The 26,009-nt window shown below is 39.6% G+C and overlaps 1 protein-coding gene and 1 pseudogene across 8 annotated transcripts in view; both read left to right on the forward strand.

Annotated features, from left to right (window-relative positions):
• PLD1 (phospholipase D1) overlaps window positions 1–26,009 on the forward strand; it is a 283,505-nt gene that overhangs the window by 136,275 nt on the left and 121,221 nt on the right. For 6 of the 8 annotated variants that reach the window (XR_011570916.1, XM_019959589.2, XM_070803857.1 and 3 more), the window contains 7 exons: window positions 8,876–8,986; window positions 11,057–11,257; window positions 12,269–12,479; window positions 13,073–13,186; window positions 19,423–19,551; window positions 20,307–20,425; window positions 22,329–22,442. Coding sequence is in view for 7 of the 8 variants with exons in the window: in XM_019959589.2 (XP_019815148.2) it covers window positions 8,876–8,986; window positions 11,057–11,257; window positions 12,269–12,479; window positions 13,073–13,186; window positions 19,423–19,551; window positions 20,307–20,425; window positions 22,329–22,442 (999 nt within the window). In the remaining variant the exon portion in view is untranslated. The remainder of the gene's footprint in view (window positions 1–8,875; window positions 8,987–11,056; window positions 11,258–12,268; window positions 12,480–13,072; window positions 13,187–19,422; window positions 19,552–20,306; window positions 20,426–22,328; window positions 22,443–26,009) is intronic. The other 2 variants (XM_019959595.2, XM_019959578.2) reach the window with 1 other exon arrangement.
• On the forward strand, window positions 17–8,868 carry LOC139187381 (small ribosomal subunit protein eS6 pseudogene; annotated as a pseudogene).

Consider the following 26,009-nt stretch of genomic DNA (forward strand, 5'->3'; position numbering starts at 1 on the left):
AGCCCTTCATATACACTTATAACATTTTTATTTAGAATTTGACAAAAAATAGAATACTTACTATTTTCAAGTTTATTTTGTTATTTTTTTTTCCCATTACTGTTGAAACATAGCTATTTTCACCTAATTCACAGCATGAATTATACTAGCAGCTCTATTCTTTTTGTTTCATAATCAGTTATGGGCAGTTAATTTTATAAGCAAAAATTGTAATGACATTTCATCGTTGAATAATAAATGATAAAATGAAGCATAGCATTTTATTTTTTTCATTATTTGTCATTTGAGGAAAAGACAAAGTCATCTGAGAATAATTTCAGTCAGATGGGGTCAAGCTGATGTTGAAGAATATCAAAGGAATGTCATAAAAACCCACTGGTTCCAGTTTGGAAACAGTTTATGGTAAATTGACGCTATAAATTCTGGGAGAGCATTGAATGTGCTCTTTTTGTTTTAAAAAGTAAATAACTGAAGCAGTGTAGGCTCACCAATGACTACTTTGCATTCATATTTCTAATGAATTTTTGGGCTTCCCCAGTGGCTCAGCAATAAAGAATCTGCCTACAATGCATGAGACTTGGGTTCAATCTCTGGGTTGGAAAGATCCCCTGGAGAAGGAAATGGCAGCCTGCTCCCATATTTTTTGCCTGGGAAATTCTATGGACAGAGGAACCTTGTAGGCTACAGTCCATGGGGTCATGAAAGACTTGGACACGAGTTAGTGACTAAAACAACAGAAAACAATAGCAATTAATCTCTTTATGTGGTTGACCCTCAAGTTAAATTAAGTTGAATTAGGATAGATCTAAATTTGTTATTAATCATGTCCAAATTAGGGAGTGCTAGCCTTTTTGGAGAAGGCAATGGCACCTCACTCCAGTACTCTTGCCTGGAAAATCCCATGGACAGAGGAGCCTGGTAGGCTCTAGTCCATGGCATCGCTAAGAGTCGGGCACGACTGAGCGACTTCACTTTCACTTTTCACTTTCATGCATTGGAGGAGGAAATGGCAACCCACTCCAGCGTTCTTGCCTGGAGAATCCCAGGGACGGAGGAGCCTAGTGGGCTGCCGTCTATGGGGTCTCACAGAGTCAGATATGACTGAAGCGACTTAGCAGCAGCAGCAGCCTTTTTATTGGGCTTCCCTGATGGCTCAGTGGTTAAAGAATTCGCCTACCTATACAGGAGACATGGGTTCAATCCCTGGGTCAGGAAGATCCCCTGGAGAAGGAAATGGCAACCTACTCCAGTATTCTTGCCTGGATAATCTCTTGGACAGAGGAGCCTGGCGGGCTACAGTCCATGGGGTCACAAAGAGTCAGACTTGACCAGCAGCAAAGCCTTTTTACTATTATTTCAAACTGTCTTAATTTTTTAAATTCTATAATTAAACATTCAAGCAGAATTTGCAGATCCTAAGTAATTGAAGTCACCACTTTCTATTTCTCACAGCCACCACTCATTTCTTTTTTCCCATCCTCTACATTCCCGTACCCCTTTCCCCACTCACCTTTCCCTCTTCTTTCAATGTCTTTTCCCCATGCATTTAGTTTAGGATATCCAGGGGTAGGTGTAAGCACTCCTCACTGCTGATGTTAAAGGCAAAAGAAGTTGATTTTCTTTATTTCCGACACATGTTCTGCCAAAGCATCATTTTCTAGGCTAGTCTGTCTGTTATCTCAATAGACTTCCATTCACAAAATTGGAAATTCTAGTCTCACATGTATTCTTTGCATATTCATTAAATAATCCAGCATACAGATACTGAGTGTATCCTCTGCATCTGGTCCTATGCTAATAACTAAGGATGTCATATGTGTGACTAGGACCCCATCCCTGCCCCTGGGAGGGCTTGCTGAAGGACTCGCATCTTGGGCTCAGTCCTAGCCTTACCAAACATCTTTCTACATATTGAATGGGCTATAATTTTCTCCATGGTTCTCTCTGTGAAACAGCACCTTTCCCATTTCTCCTCCAGAAATAAACTCCAGAAATTCCAGTCTAATACATTTTCCCAGCTTTGCCCTTCCAGTCATCAATCATACCAGTAAATCTTTTCTTCACATGCTTATCAAATGCTTTACTCTTTTAGGTTTCAACTGACATGTTTCTGTTGAATGCCTCCTACGTTAGGGCACTGGCTAATCATATGGGCATGTACAAAAATGAAAGACACGATTCTTGACCTGAAGGAGCTTAAAGATCTATATAGAAGTCAGCTGGGTACAGAGACAGTGCCAAGATTCAAAGCAGGAGGGAGAGCACTGGGTAGGTCTGGTGTGGAAGCCCCTCACAGCATGAGGGGTTTAGAGCATTTAAGATGGGCCGAACATTTTAACAGAAGAGATTTCTAGGTATAGGAACGGTGATGAGGAAACATTCTGGAGGCAGGAATTCTAAGTCCTTGTCAATCACAGTGAGGTGACAAGGTTGATGACATACGAGTGTTAGCGTATGTAGGATGGGGCATCAAGCTGAAAAAGCAGCTTGGATGGGGAGGCTTGGGAACCAAGCCAGTGGTTTGAACTTCATGGAAAAACAGTGGGGAACTATTGTTGGGGGGTGTGATGGACAAAGGGTGATCTGATCAAAATGGTGTGTTGGTAGGGTGGATGTGGTAGAGGAAGGAAGTGAGAAGAACCCGGTGTCAGAGAGCTACATTTTAGATCATGTGACTATGAGGCACCTGCAGGACACCTAAGTATACTCCAGAAAGCTAGTAATTTTTTCCAGAGTGAGGTTCAGGAGGAAGATCCTGCAAGTCTGGTCCTCCACTCCATGTTGGCTGGTGGGTGTTTGTTTACTCTGCTCAGCGTACCTGTCCAGGTCCCTTCTCTACCACTGTCATGATTTCTCTTTGCTTTTATGGCCCATGAACCCTGTGAGGTATCAGGTGAATACCATGGCCAAATAAATATTACTGACTGATAATGGTGCTTTGTTTCAATTTTATCTGCTTTTTTGAAACTTGTAATTTTTAAATTACATGTAATGATTTTTTAAATCTCCTAAGGAAAGAGTAATACTATTAAATATTAATTTCTCAGTGGTACATTTAATAGAATTTCTCTTCCCTAATCCAGCTACACCATATTATTAAATTTTTAACACTCAGATCATTCCAAATTGACATTTCATATGCTCATAAACACTGCTTTACATACATAATTTAGTTTCTGAAAGCCACTAGCTTCACAGAGTACTGGGTTGAAATAGCATTTATTCTTGCATTAATGGATCCAGAGGTCCATAAGGTTGAATGAAATGAATTCTTTTTTTCCTTCTATCTGATTGTGCAGCTCTTTGGGGAGAAATTTAGCATCTCTACCTTATAGCCAACAATAGGCAAACATCTCTTTTAATGGTTGTTTCTGAGGGGAAAAATACAGTATTTTGTTTCTCTGGTAGTAACCAAGTTGATATTTTCCTGTTTCTTTGGTCTTCTGTTATGCCCTGTCATCATTTAAAATAATCTAAACCGATGTTGAGAGACAGACTGTTCACAACTCAAAGCAGCATCCCAGGGTTTGTACAGTTCTGAATTTATTGTACTAAGAGGTAAGATAAATTGCATCATGCTTATGGTAACTGCATCCATGTATCCAGTTTGTATATTTTAACCATAGAAATACGTGATATTTCTGATGAGAACTGTACCAGAAGATTCTTCAAGTGCAGCAATCTGGAGAACTATAGAACCTTAGTTCTCAGCGGGGATTTTGTCATCAAGTTAGTTTCTTTCTGTCCTGGACCACAGAGCACATTCTAAAGTTGAAATCAGGGACCAAACGCAGGGAAGGATGTCCAGGTTCATCAAATGAGATGAATAATCACATCACTGAACAGAAAAATCAAAGAGAATCTTATCAAAATAGTGGGCTAGAAGGGTGAAATAGGGAAGGAGGGAAGGGATCTTTAACTTTAAGGACTGTGCTTTAAACAAAATTGTCTTGGAAAGAAAAAAAAAGGCTTATGAGCACTTGTGCTGTTACCTACCAGTGCTGCTTGCATTTCAGTGGTGAGGATATGATTCCTTTTTATCCTTTACTTTTCATTTTCTTAAAATATTACAAACCATCCATCCCTGCCGTGCTGCTCCCCAGGGAAGTCCTTGACAGGTGATAAAATTAGTGATTATTCTGGGCGATGTGTTAGCTAAGCTGTCTTTAGGCAGTGAACCAACTTTACTATATTTAGAAAATATTTTGACCACTGTGCTTTGAACAATCAGAGAAAAAGCTGGCTCAGAAACAAAGTCGCTTGATTTCAACTATAAACATTTTTTATTTTTCATTTTCTTCATATGCATTTGTATGTGTAAAGCACCTAAAAGTTCATACTGTTTATAGTATGTTATCTGTTCTACTTGATTAAAAATGAATTAGAAAAGAGGATAGAATTTTATCTTTCTCAAGTCAGGTGTCATAAAGTTTACTGTGTGGAATCCTTGGGTTAGCTGACTTCAGCAAAGATGAGAAACATAATATAGAAATGTAAGAAACACAGTCAAGTCCAGGGCCATCTGTTTTCCCACTTACCCTATTAACACTTTTCTTCTGAGCAAAGGGTAATTTCCCCTAGAGTCACTAAAAGGCTTTGGTAAAACATCAGATTCTTCAAAAGTGTTTTTTTTTTAATTACAGAATTAACATCAGTCCTTTTGTTTCTGATTTGGCTTCCACTGTGTGCAAATATTCCCATATTTTGTATTAGTCTGCACTATTGCTGCTGCTGCTGCTTAGTCGCTTCAGTCGTGTCCAACTCTGTGCGACCCCATAGACGGCAGCCCACCAAGCTTCCCCGTCCCTGGGATTCTCCAGGCAAGAACACTGGAGTGGCTTGCCACCTCCCTCTCCAACGCATGAAAGTAAAAAGTGAAAGTAAAGTCGCTCAGTCCTGTCTGACTCTTAGCAACCCCATGGACTGCAGCCTACCAGGCTCCTCCTTCCATGGGATTTTCCAGGCAAGAGTACTGGAGTGGGCTGCCATTGCCTTCTCCAGTCTGCACTATTAGGACCCAACAAATGCCTTCATTCCCAGGGGATATATTTTGCTTTGCCCTTTATAGTTGAGCGTTTATGATAATTTGTAATGCCTTGACCAAAAGAAGAGGAATTTATTTCCTTATTATCACAAGAATATTGTCACTAATCAACTGTTTATTGTAGGTGTGGTGTAAGTAAACAACTGTAAACCAAACTACATAAAAATGAACTTTTTATATTTAATTACTTCCTTATTAGTCATTTCTATTTAAGCTAAGATGACTTAAAAGCCTGTATCCTCTTTTTCGTGGCGCTTTGGAGGCTGTCGGCCGCTTCAGAATGAAGCTGAACATCTCTTTCCCGGCCACTGGCTGCCAGAAGCTCATTGAAGTGGACGATGAACGAAAACTTCATAACCTTCTACGAGAGGCGTATGGCCACAGAAGTTGCTGCTGACGCTCTGGGTGAAGAATGGAAGGGTCATGTGGTCCGAATCAGTGGCGGGAAAGATAAGCAGGGTTTCCCCATGAAGCAGGGTGTCTTGACCCATGGCCGAGTTCGCCTGCTACTGAGTAAGGGGCATTCCTGTTACAGACCAAGGAGGAATGGAGAGAGCGCAAATCTATACGGGGTTGCATTGTGGATGCCAATCTGAGTGTTCTCAATTTGGTCATCGTGCAAAAAGGGGAGAAGGATATTCCTGGACTCACTGATACTACAGTGCCTCGTCGCCTGGGTCCCGAAAGAGCTAGCAGAATCCGCAAACTTTTCAATCTCTCTAAAGAAGATGATGTCCGCCAATATGTTGTGCGAAACTCCCTAAACAAAGACGGTAAGAAACCTAGGACTAAAGCACCCAAGATTCAGCGTCTCATGACTCCACGAGTTCTGCAACACAAACGCCGGCGTATTGCTCTGAAGAAACAGCGTACTAAGAAAAATAAAGACGAGGCTGCAGAATATGCTAACCTTTTGGCCAAGAGAATGAAGGAGGCCAAAGAAAAACGGCAGGAACAGATTGCCAAGAGACGGAGGCTGTCCTCTCTGAGAGCTTCTACTTCTAATTCTGAGTCCAGTCAAAAATGAGATGTTCTAAGAGTAACAAATATGTAAGATCAGACATCAAAAAACAAACAAAAAAGTCTGTATCCTATTTCCTATAGGTTAATTTATTTCAATGAGAAAAGACACAATAAAGAAGAAAATGTCAGGTATTAGTAGATGGAAGATAATATCAATACTATAATCCATTAGTGCCAGCATCTCTATTATTTAAAAAATCCATTCGTTATGCAGATAAATGGAAAATTATAAGATTCACTCCAGTTCCTAATTTGCAACTACTGTCCTTCATGAGTAATAATCTCATAAGCCTAAGAAGTAAAATTTCATCCATTTTAAAACAAATGAACCATGATGAGAGATGTCGGCTGTAATGTTCTTTAATTTAGATTGAAATTGGGGGTTTTAAACTTTATATTTCATCGGTCAGTGGGAGGCTATTTTTTAAACTGTTATTCATTGCTGAATCCTAAAATATTTAAATAGAAAAGTAAATCTGAAGAGTAGAAGAGAAAAATAAAATAATGTTCTAGTTTTCATTTAGAGCATTCACTGACCAGATCATTGGAAATTAATCTGTTCACTTCCTGCCTTGAATGAAATAATCCTTTCACTTCCTTATTTCTTTACTCAAGTCTGTACTTTCATACTTGATTACAATAATAGTTTCATAATGTAATAAATGATAAGCAAGTTCCAAAAGCCAGTTGTTAACCAGAGAAATAAAATGACATATGTATTTTAATCCTGTTTTTTTCAGAGCAAGAATGGGTCTTCTGCTAGTACTCAGATTTCCTTAATGCAGTCCAGAATGTAAATCAGGTGTATCCCTTCAGAAATATGACACTTTTCAGATATTACTAACACCAAGTAAGACAAAGTTAGTATCTTGAAGTGATGTGTTATTCTAAAGGATTTTAGGGGCTAAAATATGCTCCTTAGTATTGGCAGAGCAACACTAGGGAATTGTAAACATGTTTTGTTTACTCCAAGGTTTTATATCTTGCAGACTAAAAATGTTAACTCTTATGTTTTTTTCACATTTTTGTAACATTGCAAAAATGTCCAGTTGTTACAAATTTGATGTGTTCAATCCAGTAAGTCTTCTTAAATTTGTGACTCGAATGTCCATTATTAACAATGCCTAATTACCATGGATTAAGAATTGATGCTTTTGAACTGTGGTGCTGGAGAAGACTCTTGCTAGTCCCTTGGACTACAAGGAGATCCAACCAGTCCATCCTAAAGGAGACCAGTGCTGGGTGTTCATTGAAAGGACTGATGCTGAGACTGAAACTCCAGTACTTTGGCCACCTCATGCGAAGAGTTGACTCACTGGAAAAGACCCTGATGCTGGGAGGGATTGGGGGCAGGAGGAGAAGGGGACGACAGAGGATCAGATGGCTGGATGGCATCACTGACTTGATGCACATGAGTTTAGATGAACTCCGGGAGTTGGTGATGGACAGGGAGGCCTGGCATGCTGCGGTTCATGGGGTCGCAAAGAGTCAGACACGACTGAGCAACTGAAATGAACTGAACTGAACTGAACTGATATTTAAACTATAACAAAATTATTACTTATCACTATAGTTTATTAGATACACCGGCATCTCTAATAGTCTAGAAAAGATTATGGAAAACTTCTTGCCTTTAAATCTGTAGGATATTAAATGTCTATGTGTAGCTACAGTATCCTGTATATGGTTTCAGAAATCCAGAATGGTTTCAGAGCTGCTGGGTATATAAAATGCAAATTCTGTGTTGCAAACTACACAGCAATACTGAGGATGCAAACCTAAAAAGTAAAAAAATGATCTAAGAAATGAGGATAAACAATATAGAGTTTCCTGGAGGAGCTGTATGTTAATGGGGGAATCATATAAGAGGACAAGGAGAGGGGAGAACATTCACGTGTCAAGCAAAATTAACCATAAGCTAAGACCTTGTCACTACCCAGAACTAAGAGAGAAAAACAATGGTACTTTTCTATACTACCAGCTGTTGGACATTCTTTCTGATGGTTAATATTAATGATAACTATTATTTGTATAGCATATTAAAGTTTGTGAGTAACTTTTGATTCAGTATGACCTTCACAATGGCTTTGTCTATTTTTCTTTAGGTCCAAGGTCTAGGGACAGATCAATGTTAATTTGTGGGCTGCTGCTAAAACTCAGGGGTTTTTGATTGTTAGAGAAGCTGACTTCTGAAGAAGTCATTTCAGTGGTGAAATAGGCCTTAATGATTTAATTATGGGTGAAGAGTGTGAACCAACACATTCATTTGTGAAGACTGAGAAATGTTTTTCCACTGACATAATTTTTAGTAAAGAAAAAATCTATGAAAATATCCCCCAAAACATTTAAGGCATGTTTAGCAGATTTTATCATCAGAGTTTTAAAACACACTGTTATTTCAACTCATTGTGGTATGATAAAAACAAAAAGAAGACCCTAATTCTGTAACAATGAATCAGATCAAAACTTTCCTCTAATGTCAAATGTTTGGAGGTGTTCAAAGGTGTAACACTATCAGACATTTTTAGTATTTAAAGTTGCAGTTTCAACATTCTGGTTGTAATTAGTCAAATATTGACTCAGTATGCATAGAATGGAAAGGAGGTAGCTTTTTATTTTTTATATTTGTGTCTTAATCTACACATACATTTCAGCTCCTTCTGTGGCAGTTTTCATTAAATATTGTATTATACTTGTTTATAGAAGAAATTTTTAGAAAATACAATGCCCAGAAAGGAAGAAGAAAAAGAAAATCATATCATACTTCCAGAAATTCTTATTTTTCCCTGTGTTTTTTTCTTGTGACAGCAACAGGGGGTAAGAATCTTCATTATGCTCTACAAAGAGGTGGAACTTGCCCTTGGGATCAATAGTGAATACAGCAAGAGGACTCTGATGCGTCTACACCCCAACATAAAGGTATTTGGGTCATCTTGCGTAAAAAATGTTTCTTCCTTATTATTCTACAGTTTTCAGATATGTTTTGCTTTGAGCAGTGGCCATCTTTGGGATTCCCTCATGTATTTTGAGTAAATAGTACTATGAACTTTATGGGCTTCCCAGGTGGCGTTAGTGGTAAAGAATCCACCTGCCAATGCAGGAGATGCAAGAGACATGGGTTCAATCCCTGGGTCAGGAAGATCTCCTAGAGTAGGAAATGTCAACCCACTCCATTATTCTTGCCTGGAAAATTCCATGGACAGAGGAGCCTGGTGGGCTATAGTCCGTGGGGCTGCAAAGAGTCAGACATGACTGAGCACACATACTTTCTTATATTTCTGATTTTGATGGGATCATCAGAGTTCTCATTTCTGCTTCTTTTACCCTGATCATTTAGCCAAGAACATTATTCCTAGAGTTGTTTTAATATTCAAGAGCCTTATCAAGTATCCATACTCTTCATTAAGGTTATCCTGAAACCTCTTAGATGTGAGCTCCCTGGGGTGTCCCTTGAATACTGATAGACACAAAAAGAGCTCCTTTAGGATTTAAAGTGCTTTCCTTAAAAGCTCTTAGTAGAAAGTACTACTAATGTGAATAAACATGATAAACAATTTGAAAAAAGCCATTTGATATTTTGCCAAGGACCTGAAGCCTATCAGTAAATATTGCCCAGTTATTGAGATATTTCAAGACAGTAATAAATCTCCAGTAGGCTTAAAGTATATAATGATTGGACATTTTTCTTGATTAAAAGAAGATAGTCCATGTAAATAATAACCAAAAAAAGGCAGAAATGACTATACTCATATGGGTCAAAATAGACTTTAAATCAAAAAATTTTACAGTAGAGAAAGAAGGATATTATATATTAATAAAAGTTTCAGTGCAGCAACAAAATATAAGCATTTACATTTTATAAATATAAGCATTACCTAATAATGACTATCAAAATATATTATGCAAACATGGACAAAATCAAAGGATGAAATAAACAGTTCTATAATAGTTGGACACTTTACTATCACACTCTCACTAATGAATTAGCATATACATGTAATAGAATATTATTCAGTCTTAAAAAGTGAGGAAATTCTGACATATCTTAAATCATGTGGATGAACCTTGAAGACATTATTCTAAGTGAAATAAGCCAGTCATAAAAAGATAGATTCCTTTTACATGAGGTACCTAGAGTAGTCAAATTCACAGAGACAGAAAGTAGATGGTAGTTGCCAGAGTTTTAGGGGAAGAGGGAATGAGGCTTTATCGTCTAATGAGTATAGAGTTTCAGTTTTGCAGAATGAAAAGTTCTGGAGATGGTTGTATAATATGAATATGCTTAATACCACTGCACTGTACACATAAAAAATATTAAAACCGTAAATTTCATATTATGTGTATTTCACCACAATAAAAAAATGTTGTTAAACAGTAAAATTGTCTTCAAAGTTTTTGGTATGTTTCTACTTAAAGACATACAAAAATAGGTCAGTCTGGGATCATTTAGAGAGAATTCTACTTGAAAGCAGGAGGTTAATAACTTCTCAAAGTACCTTTAAAATCAAGAGCTGCCAAAACATCTATATCCCTATATCATATACTTACTACTTCAACTCAATGACTGCTAAAATATCAATACACTTAGTAAAAGTTTTGTCAGAGATAGATGCTGGTTCAAAAGTTTTAGTGTTTTTTAAGTAATACCACATACAATGTAATCCTTTGGTGGGGGGGAGGGAATCTGCTATCCCACTGAGCTGACTTTTATTGAAATATGTGGCCAAATTTCAAGCTGAATGGTAGCTCCCCACAAGTGTGGGGGGTCCAGAATGGGCAGGGGAGTCTCAAAAAGTAACCAGGGATCTTCCTTTGCTAAATACTGAGGATAAAATTAGAAGTTTGGGGATTCTCTTCGATGTATAGATAGCACATTTTAGTATTTGGATTGTAGGAAATGCTCTTCGAGGGTGTAAACAGACCTGTTTTATTATAGTATGAAAGGCATTTTAGAAAGCATACTACATGTGTGGGTTTTTTCCTCTCAAGGTGATGAGGCACCCGGATCACGTGTCGTCCAGCGTATACCTGTGGGCTCATCATGAGAAACTCGTCATCATCGACCAGTCGGTGGCCTTTGTGGGTGGGATTGACCTGGCTTATGGGAGGTGGGATGACAACGAACACAGACTCACGGATGTGGGCAGCGTGAAGCGCATCGTCGGGGGACCATCCCTGGGTTCCCTCACAGTTAGTAGATTTCATCTTTATGGAACTGCATAAAAGGGACACAGTTTGTATAAGTGTGTATTAAAAGCATGATTGGTTGGCTGATGGGTTGAATGAAAGGAGGCATGTTCCTGGATAGTTAAGTTGAGTCCAACATAGACCTGGTTTCAGATACCACCTACGGAGTCTGTTAGTCTCAGTTTCTGCTCTTGTAAGAAAACTAAATAGATTCGATAAAACATTTGCTATCTCATAGTCAGTTCCTTGGGTTTCCATTTAAATTAAAGATTTAATTCCTATTCGGGGAAAAAAGTTCATAAAAATGTGCAGCACAATTGGACTTCAAATAAGCAGCCTTATTACAAGTCGCTGCCAAGATTTTTGAAATTTTTCCTTCTTACAGACATATGAAAATAGGATAAGTCAGTCTGGAGACATTTAGAAAATTCTGTTTGAAAGCAGAACGTTAATAACTCCTCAACGTACCTTTCAAATCAAGAACTGCCAAAATCTCTGTACACCTATATTCGTGTACTTATTATTTCAACTCAGATGGTTGCCAAAATATCAATACACTTATTAAAAATTTGATGGCCTCCATCTTATTTTTCTGCTGTATATGTTGGTGACTTTTCTGGGAAAATAGAGATTTAGTGGAAAGGTAATGGGGAAAATAATTGACAGAAAAATCATCGCTTACTTAATGTTTATCGGAGGAAGTTCAGTAGCTCAACAGTGAATATAACTCATGTAATTATATCTGATACTGAAAGGTTAATTGGCATAAAATTGCAAGAATTTGATGCAGTGAAAGAGGAACTGTAATGGACTTCCTGGTGTCCCTTTGAAAGTCTTTAAACAGCTCACAAGAATCCCCCCACTGCCCTGCAGGTGACCTCACGCACATCATTGTGTGTCTTTTAGGGAGCCAGCAACACGTGTAAACTTTAAACTGGAATTAAAAGACCACATTGCAACATATATTATGCAGTTTCTTTTCATTTCTCTTTTTTTTTTTAATAATTTTCTCAGGCTGAAACAACAGAGTCTATGGAATCCTTATGCCTCAGAGATAAAAATGAATCTGATAAAGATCTGCCCATCCTGAACTCTCCTGATGATGCAAATTCAAAACCGAAAGGAAAAAAGCCCAGCAAGTTCTCCAAATTCAGTCTCTACAGGCAGCTGCACAGACACCATCTGCACGACACAGACAGCATCAGCAGCATTGACAGCGCCTCCAGTAAGTCATTGTCTGCCCTGGAGTTTATCCCGATGACTCTATTCCTTCATAGCCAGACATGGGACGCCTGTTAGCAGAACCATTATACCTATAATGGAGTAAAGCAAGCAATGCTTAAAAGTCATTATATCATCCTCTTCAGTCTCATACCATTTTGGGGCTCTGTTTGACTCATTATAGAGGAGATTTATTGTTTTATTCACATCAGTACTCATAACATGCACAATTCATGCTTCTAATGGTCACAGAATGGCTAAGCATTTCTAAACTAATGCCAAATTATGAAGGAAAAGTCTTGGGTGTACTTTATAATTTTGTCATAGCAGAGATTGCATATCTCTTCTTGTCCAGAAATACATCAAGCTTTTGTCCTCAAACATCAGATTTTCTACATCTTGTACATTTACTATTCTTTTCAGATTTGTCTTTAAAACTCTAGTTTCTGTAGCACACAATTTGTGACTGATTTTACAGCCTTGCCTACTTTTAAAAATGATTGAACCTGCTTTCCAGTTTAGAAAACTTCATATATGTGTGTATATATTTATATATATATATATCTTTGTAAAAAAAGAACTCTCAACTTTCTCCAGGTTATTGTAATCACTGTAGGAGTCGTCAGAATTTAATTCATGGTTTAAAGCCCCACTTGAAACTCTTTCGCTCTTCCAGTGAGTCTGAGCAGGGGCTTACTAGACCTAACATTGGTAAGTGATGTTTGAAGTGCCAGATCTCCATAGGCTTCAGCTTTTGCTGCATGAGCAGAGTGACTGTATTTCTGGATTGCCTCTCTGTTCTCACAGTTTTTACCCTGCACGTATTATTAGAAATGATGATCTGATAAGCTTTTGTAAGAACGAGGTACTTGAATAAATTAATCAGGGCCTAAAATGTGGTGGGAATGAAGAGGGATTTGGCAACAGATCAGATATAGGACAAATAATGGGCATCCCAGGTGGCTCTAGTGGTAAAGAACCCGCCTGCCAATGCAGAAGACATAGGAGATTCGGGTTTGATCCTTGGGTTGGGAAGATCCCCTAGAGGAGAGTCTGGGAACCCACTCAAGTATTCTTGCCTGGAGAATCCCATGGACAGAGAGGTCTGGCAGGCTACAGTCCATGGGGTCGCAAAGAACTGGACACCACTGAAGCAACTTAGTATGCATACACACAATCATCATAGTAAATAGCAACCACAGTAAAATGTAAGCTAGCTTTTATCATGTGCAGACTCTGCCCCTCACTGCCTGGAACACTTGTGGAGCTTGGTTATAATAGAGTTATCTTCTTTTTACAAATGAAGGTTTAGAGATGATAAATGACGTGCCCAGTGAAATTCCATTTTCTCAGCCTCCTAGAAGTCATGAATCAGATTTGTGATTTAGCAGAAATGCAGATGACCGAAGCAGGACCTTTTGGCTAAATCCTCAAGGCCACAGTTCTATGTACTGTTTAGGAGATGACTGAGATGGAGCCCAGAAAGCAGGGCTGGATGTGAGTCACTTGTGGCTATTAGGAGCTGCTGCTGCTGCTGCTGCTGCTAAGTCACTTCAGTCGTACAGTCCAACTCTGTACAACCCCAAAGACGGCAGCCCACCAGGCTCCCCCATCCCTGGGATTCTCCAGGCAAGAACACTGAAGTGGGTTGCCATTTCCTTCTCCAATGCATGAAAATGAAAAGTGAAAGTGAAGTTGCTCAGTCGTATCCAACTCTTAGCGACCCCATGTACTACAGCCCACCAGGCTCCTCCGTCCATGGGATTTTCTAGGCAAGAGTACTGGAGTGGGGTGCCATTGCCTTCTCCGGTTAGGGGCTAATGACCCTGAACACTAAGCTGGACCTTGGGCAGTGGTTCCAGCATTCTTTAGCCTGGGGACCCAGCAATTTTTAAAGTGATTGACTATTTATAGTGAACTAAAGCACCAATATAACTGTTAAATTCATTTGCATTCATGATACCATTAAAATATGGAGATACCATTAAAATATGGAGAAGGGTATATATGGGGAGACATTTTGTCTATTTAGCATACAGCTAGCCCTCGATGCTTTTGTGGATTCAGGGAGAGCTCACGGTAACTCCTGTGCTCTGTAGAGTGGCAGAGCCCTGAGACAGGGCACTGGGAAGTCCAGAGAGCCAGGTCAGGGGTGAATGCAGGGGCAGACTTTAAAGATAAGGGTTACAAATAGTCCAGATATTGCTTTGTAATTCCAGCATATGGCTTTGCTGTGTTAGGACTGAAGTTAAGATGGGGCAATGAGGGGACTGAATGTTAGTATTGCTGACAACAGGATTGGAGGCAAGTGGAAAGGAAGATGCAAGCTGAGTGCAGAATATATTAAGTAATTCAGGCTGGTAATAGACTGAGGGGGTGATTCCCATAGTCATGAGCTGGGGACAGCAATATGGTTGTTTTTAGGTGTTGATGGAAATCCTCTCTTAAATAAACTGGATACACATCCAGTGCAGTGTTTTTTGTTTGTTTGTTTGAGAGAGAGAGAGGGGGAAAGAAAAGTAAACACTGTAAATATCCAAGAGAAGATGGAGGATGGTTCTAGAACATAATGAGCAATCCATTCCCTTGATGGAATTGCACAGTCATTAAAAATTGTAAGTGCAGTACAAAACTAAATGTGTATGACTCATTTGTTCATTAAATAAGTACTTACTGAACTCCTGTAGTAAGTCAGTCATTGTTCTGGGTACTAGAGATGGGATGAACAACACAAATGAAACTCAGTTATCTAGTTGGAAAGTGAGGATGGGAATTGTAAATAGAAATAGACCATCAAACACTGTGTCAGATGGTATGAATTATCACGCAGAATAATAGAGCAGGGGAAGAGAGAAAGGGCAGAGGGAAGGAGTGACTATTTTATATGAGGAGGGAGTCAGAGAATGCTTTTCCACTGAAATGAGTTTTCGCCAAAATCCAAAAGGAGAGAAGAAGTAGGATTGGGGAGGGAGACCAGCCAGTGTAGACCGTGAGAAAGGATGGGATAGGTGACTTCCAGGCATGGCTGAAGTTGGGAGGGCTGGGGATAATGATAGGAGCAAAGTTGGACAGGGTTGAGTAGTAGGTTATAGAATTTTGCCTTATACTTTGAGTAGAAAAAGGAAGTCATCAGCTGGTCCTGAGCAAAAGCCAGACAAGATCCGACGAACATTTTTTACAAGCTTATTCTTCAGAGCAGACAAGGGTGGCAGATCGTGACCAGGCAGGTACTGAATCCAGCCTGAAGTAGAGGTGACGGCACGGGCTGATGCACTGGGATGTGGGGGACCGAGAGGACTCTTGCCATTAACTATGTTAAGTTACCAATTTAGCTTTTTAATATGAAAAAAAGTTCACTTACTTAAAAACCAAAGCCAAAGGATAGTTGAATTCTGGAGCAGTGCTTTACCGAGTCTGTTCCTTAAATCCTGGTGTTTCTTAGGGAGCTTTGAGGATACTACTGAAGACCCGGGCCCCTTCTACCTTTATTGGTACCTGCTTCAACCAGAAGAATCCCACTTACATTGTTTTATATATTGGACTGCCACGTGAATTTGTTTTTGGGGAAAAAAAGTAAGGTTCAACTATTAATGGAGAAGGAAGTTTAAAGAGCACAGCTCTACATTTAAAGTTTAATGACTTAAACTTTCTTGTCTTAATTCTGGGACTAGAAACCCAAATTAAGCATAGAGTGACTCTTCATCATATCATAAGTTTGAAACTGAATGTTTGCTTGAGTTTATAGCTTCCTTTCCTGAAAGTATGAACTGGGTTAGCTTCTCTGCAATGTTTCACTTGAATGCAAAAGGCCGCACTGAATGGGGTTCCGAGTGAACCTTACTGGTGATGTGTAGAAATCAGTAGAGTGTGCATACAAGATCATTGGATGTTCTAAGTAGGAAAAAGTGGAGTAAAATCAGCTCATCTTAAATGTGATTAGTAACTATGATAGATTTCTATAGTATATACTTTAATCCAATCAGTCGGCCATCCTCAAGATTTTTTTTCCCTCTCAAAATTATGTTGCAAGAGGGAGAATGTCAAACACATTGTTTCCTTGATACAGTCATTTTAAAAGGGTTGAATTTTATTCTTTTTATATTCAGTAATTGTTTGCTGATGATCTCCTGTTAAGCATGATTTAATAGATGGCTAATGGGGAAGATAATGCTTGTCATTTAGCTGATGCAAGTGTTTCACTCAGATATTTAATCATAAGGGAGAATGAATAGGAAGTTAAGTCATTTCTCATCTCCATTCTCAGGGATGCAATGGAGTGGGTAACATTGTGTAACACTTATTTTTTTCTCTTAAAGAGTTTATTGTCTATTAAATAGTAGAGAAGTGTTGGGATTAAATATTTTACTAACTTAGTGCCTTAGTGATTCAGCAGGGGGAAATATCCTACTGGCAAGATCTGGTTCTGCTTAACCTTAATATTTCATTGGTTCTGAGGAGGACCCTGATTAATTTGCACTGGTGTAGGCCATGACCAAAACCAAATTTGAATTATGAGCAGACTGAATTCAATTAGCACCAAGATCATTTTCTGAGATTATGAATTTACTTTGTTTTTCTTGTCAAAACAGATTATTAGATGAAAGTTAATTTTTAAACAAGTACATGTGTATATATATAAACATTTAGCCCAAAGTTTCTTAACTGATGAAAACAAATTTTATATATACTTTTTAATTTTACTTTGGAATTGACCTTCCATTTATCTTCTCTTTATTCCCTTTTTTAAGTGTTTTTTTTTTAATAAAGTGCCATGCTTGCTATAAAGAGCCTACAGGTGAGCAAATAGCCCTATCAGTACCTTGGCCTTTCAGTTTCAGAGAAAAGGAAAATAAATCACTGGGAGAAATAAATAGAATTCTAATTTTTAATATTATATAGTTTTGTTCATTGTTAGCACTTCAAGACATTTTTCTTTGGAGATTAATTATTCAGTTTGAGATAAAATACTAACAGAGTATTCCTTCCCTGGTGGCTCAGAGGTTAAAGCGTCTGCCTGCAATGCAGGAGACCTGGTTTGATCCCTGGGTCAGGAAGATCCCCTGGAGAAGGAAATGGCAGCCCACTCCAGTATTCTTGCCCAGGAAATCCCATGGACGGAGGAGCCTGGTGGGCTACAGTCCACCAGGTCGCAAAGAGTCGGACACAACTGAGCAACTTCACTCAAAATTTTCACTCTGCAATTATTATTGATTGCCTACTGAATGCCAGGAGCTACACCAGGCACTGAGGGGATGCACTCCTCACCCCTGAGTTTATAGCTGAGTGAGTGGCGGACAGGGAGGGGCAGATGAGTCACAGAGTCAGGGGCCCTGGGTTGTGCAACTATGAATGGTTCCACAGCCTCTCCCTGCTGGGATATGGGGAGTGTCTCTAGGACAGGTGACAGCTAATGTGGCTCTTGAAGGATGATGAGGAGGTCAGACCAAGAGGGTGGGAAGAACATTCCAGGCTGAAGGAATCATGTGCTAGCTGCATGACAGACAAGGCCTGTCACAATCAGTGAGAACGGTGGTGTGCCTGGGGCCTGGGTTGTGTGGGGAAAATGAGGACAAGAAAGAGAGATTGGCAGCAGTTTAAGAACTGTCTCTGCACACTAAACCCTGAGGATTTGACCCTCTGTAGGCAGGTCATCCTAGAAGGCTTTTAAATAAGAATCTGCATTTTTGGAAGGACACATCTGGGACAGTATGGTGGTAGGGGGACCAGTCTGCTATTTACTATGGCTTCTGTATGTGGTACCATTTATTCATTCAACAAACGTTTTGCATCCAGTGTCTGATGGTTAAGCGTCTCTTTTGTGCCAAGCGCTGCATTTTGTGATTTGTAGTTCTGCTAGTTCCCTGCTTGTCTGTCTTTGTGATTGGCATATCCCATAAATGTACAAACTATTTAAGTCAATGTATTTACTGAACTGAAAATGTTCCTGACAAAGCTTTTGTGAAGTACTGCAGTAGATGCTGCTTTTGCGCCTATGTGATCATAAGCTTCTATTGTTATATTTTATGGATTCCATTTATAATTGTAGAAATATAGGATATTAGAGCCCAAAAGATCTTAGATGATAGCTGGGCCAAATTCTTCCTTTTGTACATAAAGGATCTCTGACCCCAAAGGATAAAGCTCAGTATCACTTAGCTAGTCAGTTCCAGGGCTAGAACACCACTTTTGCATTTTGAAATGCAAAAGACAAGAATTACACATTAGATGTGCACCATATTGGTTGAGCAAAAAGAAGAACATGACTTCTTTATGGCCTTGGCATTTCATGTTCCTCCAGCAGACCTGGCTTTACCCCTCTCACCCAGCAAGTTAAACCTGTGATCCATTCTGCCAGTGATCTGCTAGATGACGAGAATAAAAATATTAAATTTCTTTTTAAAATATAAATTTATTTATTTTAATTGGAGGCTAATTACTTTACAATATTGTGTTGGTTTTGCCATACATCAACATGAATCCACCATGGGTGTACACGTGTTCCCCATCCTGAACGCCCCTCCCACCTCCCTCTCTGTACCATCCCTCTGGGTCATCCCAGTGCACCAACCCTGAGCATCCTGTATCATGCATTGAACCTGGACTGGAGATTACCCTGTATGAGAGGCAGCAGAAGAGACACAGATATATAGAACAGTCTTTTGGACTCTGTGGGAGAGGGAGTGGGGGGGAATGATTTGGGAGAATGGCATTGAAACATGTATAAAAATATTAAATTTCATTGTCAAATGATGAACCTGGTTATAGCCCCAATTACCCAGCCCACAGCCAGCCCACAGCCTCAGATGAAACGAACCCACGCTGCCCTTGTTATGAGGCTTAAGAAGAAAAGTTAGGAAGTGTTTAGGTGTTAATAAATGAGAGGTGAGCCTCCCTCCCTGGGGCCCGCCTGAACCACAGCCTTTGAGTGAGTCTTGCTGCATTTACAGACACAGCCTCCCTCCGAAGTGTACAGACACGTGTGGGAGAGCTACATGGGGAAACCCGATTCTGGCATGGAAAGGACTACTGCAATTTCGTCTTCAAAGACTGGGTTCAACTCGATAAACCTTTTGCTGGTGAGTACCATGGTCGTGGGTAGCTATGCATATTTTGTCTTTTCCTTGTTGGTATCTCAACAAGTATGCATGTGCATGATTTAATATCTTGTTTTGTTTTGTTTTGAACATTTGGTGAAATATTGGAGACCACGATTTAGTCACATACTTAAGGGTTTTTCCTTGTGAGTATAGTAAGAAAAGAAAATGAAATATAGCTTACTTGTTTGAAATCTCCAGGTTGCATATAGGCATATTTTAGGCATCGTAATCTGTAATTCTCCAGGAGATGTTTCCCTTCCTTTGATGATCTCCCTTTTTCTGCTTATCATCTTCATCTTCCAACATTAAAATAACACATTTCAGATCATCTAAGTGCTTGCACACTGAACAGGAACTAGAAATGGCAGTCCATACATAGCTTGACATTATTTCAACAGAATAGAAGAGAAAATGTAATATCACGTTTATATCTTTAGATAATTTGTACCAGCTCACAGCTGCCTTTCTCAGTGATTATCTAGTAGTGGAATGGAAACTTCATATTGGGAAAGGTGCATAGGGACTATGTTCCTCAATGTGAGATCTATGCTTCCCTTGGTTATAAAGGTATTATTCTATCCAAGTCAAGAAATATACATACGGTGGACATCACCACGTGTTTTTTTTTTTTTTTTTTAATGTATCATAGTTGGGGTCAGAGCTAGGGTCAGATGGCTTGTGTGCCTTGTGGGCGCAGAATTTAGTGTGGATCCTTGCCTGGTGCACCTGGGCAGATTTCATTGACAGGCACTCCACCCCCCGGATGCCATGGCATGACATAGCCTCTGCAGTCCACGGGAAGGCAGCTCGCGATGCGGCCCGTCACTTCATCCAGCGCTGGAACTTCACGAAGGTACGTGGGTGGTTTTAGCATGATTCAGTCCATGTGTAGAGGGACAGGCCAGGAAGAGGAGGCGAGAAGGGGCTGATGTGGCCACAGCTGTGCCACTCTACCCACTGTTGAGTGGCCGGTTGTCAGAGCACCTGGGACTCTGGGTAAAAGAGAAAAAAAAACAGTTCCTGAACTTTTCCTCCACATAGAATTCAGAGGGCAGAGGAATGGTGCTAGCATCACAGACTATGGTTTAACCATTAACCTGGGACTCCCAGTTTAAGCATCTTGCCTGGGTTGATAGTCACGTGGAGGGCTGCTGAGCTACTGTAGCGGGGATGGGACCCTTGTTCAGGTGAGAGCTGCAGCTTTCAAGTCCTTGCAGTCCTGGCACTGCCCTGGATCCATGTTGGCACAGGCTTCTGAGAGGCAGTTCTGAGCAAAGTGAGCAATGTGAGAAGATGGACCTACTTCTTTCCTCCAGATTTTGTCTTCTTTCATAAGATGACTTCATTACTTATAAGAATTTGACCTAATACTCGTAAGTTAAGTGCCTGTTGTCTTGGTGTTATTAAGATTCCCTTTTATTTATTTTAAATGGTGATGAGGCATTTCTTCCCTATAGTTTGGATATAAGTTGGGAAAAAATTTAGTTTTGTTAACTTAGAGTGCCACCTTATTTTTCACTTAATTCACATTATAAACAGTTAGTGGGAGATCTTAGAAATAGTGGAAATATTTTTAACAAGAATTTAGAGGTGAATGGAGGAATAAATAAAGAGATATTATTTTTAACCTATTGGACTGGCAAAGTTAAATACACTGCAGAAACCCACAATTGGATTCAGGATCTTTGATGCTCTTATACCCTACTCCTGGGAGGATAAACTGGTATAATTGCAAAAAAATTTTTAAAGTATGTAACTTTTGACTCAGAAAATCAATTTCAGGTGTTTAAGCTAAAGAAGTTATTCAGTAAGTAATGTATTTTGACATTGTATTTAGTAATTCATATAAAATGAGAAATAACTGAACTCTTCATTAATAGAAATTTATTAAATTATGATTGTTCCATGACATTTTACTATGAAGTTATTTTAAAAATGACCTATATGATTTGCTGTTATGAGATAGCGACAGCATAGTAAAAAATCAGTTTATAAAATAATCCCATTTTTGCAATTGTGTACTTCTACAGCTCTCAGTTCAGTTCAGTTCAGTCACTTAGTCATGTCCGACCCTTTGCGACCCCATGAACCGCAGCATGCCAGGCCTCCCTGTCCATCACCAACTCCCGGAGTTCACCCAAACACATGTCCACTGAGTCGGTGATGCGATCCAACCATCTCATCCTCTGTCGTCCCCACATGTCCACTGAGTCGGTGATGCGATCCAACCATCTCATCCTCTTGTCGTCCCCTTCTCCTCCTGCCCTCGATCTTTCTCAGCATCAGGGTCTTTTCAAATGAGTCTACAACTCTAGATTATATTTAACTTTCCTTTAAAAATGTGAAGCAATAGCTCAATTGGTAAAGAATCTGCCTGCAGTGCAGGAGACCCTGGTTTGATTCCTGGATCAGGAAGATCCCCTGGAGAAGGGAACAGCTACCCACTCTAGTATTCTAGCGTGGAGTATTCCATGGACTGTATAGTCCATGGGGTCGCAATGAGGCCGATAGGACTAAGCAACTTTCACTTTCAATGCTCACTCCAAAAGGTAAAAGAAGGAACAAAGGAGTTTTCTGCCTCTGGGAAATAGAAAACATAAATAAATAATCTGGTATCTCTTCAGCTAGAAACACCCACTGTTAATATTTACTTTTCTTTTTCAAATGAACCCATATATCTTTTAGAATCACAAAATAGGGAAGACAGGAATTATTTTTTCATTTGAATCTTTTTTACCTGTTTCTCTTTATTTTAGATTATGAAACCAAAATATCGGTGCCTTTCTTATCCTTTTCTGCTTCCAAAATCTCAAACAACAGCCCACGAGTTGAAATACCAAGTGCCTGGGTCTGTCCATGCTAACGTACAGGTAAGCTTGGTTTTTGTTTTTCATGAAATACTACTGGGTACAATCATTCATATGGACTAAATGCCTATTGGCTTCAAGTTTTTTAAAGCAAACAACTCCAAAACAAATCTGAATAGACCTTTTAAAATGTAGTATTATATTTTCAATTTTAAATGTATTCAATTTATCCTCTTTTTTAAACTCTTATATAAATGTAATAAATACATGTCTTTAGAAAAACCCAGTCAAGGAGTGGCTTGTCTTGTAAGTCCTTCTGAATTGACTCTATCTAAACACTGATACTAGTGAAGTACCAGGAATTTGGTTAAACTTAGCATCTTGGAAGCTATAGTTCAATCTAATTTTAGTTCCTTAATTAACCAAATACCTTTTAGAGGCACTTTTAAAAGGATGAGAAGTTTGCTTATTAGAGGCACAAAATTTGACCACATGCAGTCCAATGTTCTCAAATTACAAATAAGAAAATTAAGACCCAGTGAAACTTTGAGATTTGCTCAGGGTCATTGAAGGTTATCAGTAGAGCTGGAGCTTGAAATCCTAGTCCTGTCCATTGTTTCCCAGTCTGCTCCCTGGACCAACTCCAGCTCAAGTATCTTGAGATCATGCAGGGACAGATCTAGGGTTGGCCACCTTGGCATTGCCTTTTGTTCAAAGTCATCACTATTTGCATCAAAAGTGTTGTTTAAGTACAGAACAGATTGGTGTTTGCCAGAGGCAAAGGGTGGGGTGGGAGGGGTTGAGAAGTGGGTGACAATGGTCAAAAGTACAGACTTTCAGTTTTACTCTTATTTTAAAGTCCTCAGGACGTACTGTACAATATAGTGACTATAGTTAACAACACTGTATTGTTTGAAAGTTGCTAAGGGAGTACAGGGTTTCCCTAGTGGCTCAGATGATAAAGAATCCACCTGCAATGCAGGAGCTGCTGCTGCTGCTTAATCAGTTCAGTTGTGTCTGACTCTTTGCAACCCCATGGACTGTAGCCTGCCAGGCCCTCTGTCCATGGGATCCTCTAGGCAGGAACACTGGAGTGGGTTGCCATGCCCTCCTCCAAGGGATCTTCACAATTCAGGGATCAAACCTGGGTCTTCTGCATTGCAGGCAGATTCTTTACTGCTGAGCCACCAGGGAAGACCACAATGCAGGACCAGGTTCGATTCCTGGGTTGAGAAGATCCCCTGGAGAAGGGAATGGCAGCCCACTCCAATATTCTTCCCTGAAGAATTCCATGGACAGAGAGCCTGGTGGGCTACAGTCCATGGAGTTACAATGAGTCAGACACAACTGAGGGACTAACACTTTGACTTTTCACTTTCCAGGAAATACAGCTTAAAAGCTCTTATCGCAAGAAAACAATTTTGTAAATATGTGAAGTTATGGATGTTAACTAACTTGTGCTAATCATTTCACAATAAATACACATACCAAATTTTTAAAAACTATTATTTAAGTAAAGATCCAGTAGTCTGCTGCTAACATTACTATTATGGATTTTTATAATTTGGACATGGATTCTAACACCTAAACGAAATAAATGAAATGCCTGAATTAGTTACTTTGTACTGTGTGCAAGTAGAGGTATGTGTATATAAGAAATAAAGAGACATTTCAAACCATAGATCAAATAATAGATCAAAAAGATAAATCACTTAAGAGAATTATCTATAGCAAATAGTCATCCCAGGCTAAAGGAGAAAACTAATTTGAACTTAGAAGCACAGATAGATATGCACTCATATGTAAATTAATGAATATTTTATGAACGTGTTTAATTTTATTCTACTTAGAGGGAAAAAAGTTACCTATAAGATAAAATAGGAGCCTTGATATTAAGAAAACAAGAGAGTTTAATTTAATATTTGAGATGGCATTAAAATTGACTCACTGATCAACTTACCAAAGTTAGCAGATACTAATTAAGTAGCTGTTGAAAAGATATTGCTGGGCATTGTGTATGTTTATGATTAGCAGAAGATGTTTTATCCTAGTGTTTGCATATACATATGTCTTCTGATGCCTTTGGTTCAGTTCAGTTCAGTTCAGTCGCTCAGTCGTGTCCGACTCTTTGAGACCTCATGAATCGCAGCACACCAGGCCTCCCTGTCCATCACCAACTCCCAGAGTTCACTCAGACTCACGTCCATCGAGTCTGTGATGCCATCCAGCCATCTCATCCTCTGTCATCCCCTTCTGCTCCTGCCCCCAATCCCTCCCAGCATCAGAGTCTTTTCCAATGAGTCAACTCTTCGCATGAGATGGCCAAAGTACTGGAGTTTCAGCTTTAGCATCATTCCTTCCAAAGAAATCCCAGGGCTGATCTCCTTCAGAATGGACTGGTTGGATCTCCTTGCAGTCCAAGGGACTCTCAAGAGTCTTCTCCAACACCACAGTTCAAAAGCATCAATTCTTTGGTGCTCAGCCTCCTTCACAGTCCAACTCTCACATCCATACATGACCACTGGAAAAACCATAGCCTTGACTAGACAGACCTTTGTTGGCAAAGTAATGTCTCTGCTTTTGAATATGCTATCTAGGTTGGTCATAACTTTTCTTCCAAGGTTTGGTACAGCCCTGTTTTACATATTCTCATCCTGCTGCCCTGATGAGACAGATAGATGCTCTGCATGTCCATCCTACGAAGCACCTGCCCTGGTTCACCTTCTCTGTATCATGGGATGTTGTGGTAGAAATGGAGCTAGATCAGTGACCTCTTCTTATATGACTCATATGTTCATCCCTGAATGCCCAGGCTGCCTGGAGTTTACCAAAACTCACTGACTCATTAATTCGTTTACTCAATCAGTCTATGCCTTTCAAGTGACATCTTTTTGCACAGCCAGATCTTCAGTGCACACCTGGATACCGAGGAAGCAGACAAAAGGAGTTCTCCGCCTCCTTTTGGAAAAGAGTTAGCTGGGAGAGAGAAAGCTCTAATGTGAAAGAACTGAGTTAACAAGGCGAGTTGTGGTTTAGTACAAATGCAAGTCTTGAGAGTGCAGATCAGTGTGCCATGAGCGGCTGGTGAATGAGAGGGACAGAGCTGGGTACCCCCTCTAAGGAATAAGAAGGTAGAACCACTACAGCAAACCATTTTCTCTTGAAGAGGTAGTAGATAAGGTTCAGACGGCATATGGCCAGATTAGGGGTGCCCTGAAGTGCTGGTCTTGTTCATTTCAACCTGATCCTGGAGGTATTAGTGAACTGTGGACTTTTTTTTGGTCATCTGAGAGGAAACATGATATACGAATGTTTTATGAAGGCAGAGGATGGATGGTTGGATGGCATCACCGACTCTATGGACATGAATTTGAGTAACCTCCAGGAGTTGGTGACGGACAGGGAAGTCTGGCGTGCTGCAGTCCATGGGGTTGCAAAGAGTCAGACACAACTGAGTGACTGAACTGAACTGAACCTAGATCAGAGTTTCCCAAATTGGGTTTTTGCCTGTGAAATGCTAGTAGCTATTCCACACAAAAAAAAGGTTTCATGGACAGAAAAGTTTTTGCAGATTTTTAAAATATAGGACTTCTCAATGCCTTTGTGATGTTGGTGTGTACATCATGGAAT

This window comes from Bos indicus, chromosome 1 (genome assembly GCF_029378745.1).
Source record: "Bos indicus isolate NIAB-ARS_2022 breed Sahiwal x Tharparkar chromosome 1, NIAB-ARS_B.indTharparkar_mat_pri_1.0, whole genome shotgun sequence".
In the NCBI taxonomy this organism is placed as follows: Eukaryota; Metazoa; Chordata; class Mammalia; order Artiodactyla; family Bovidae; genus Bos; species Bos indicus.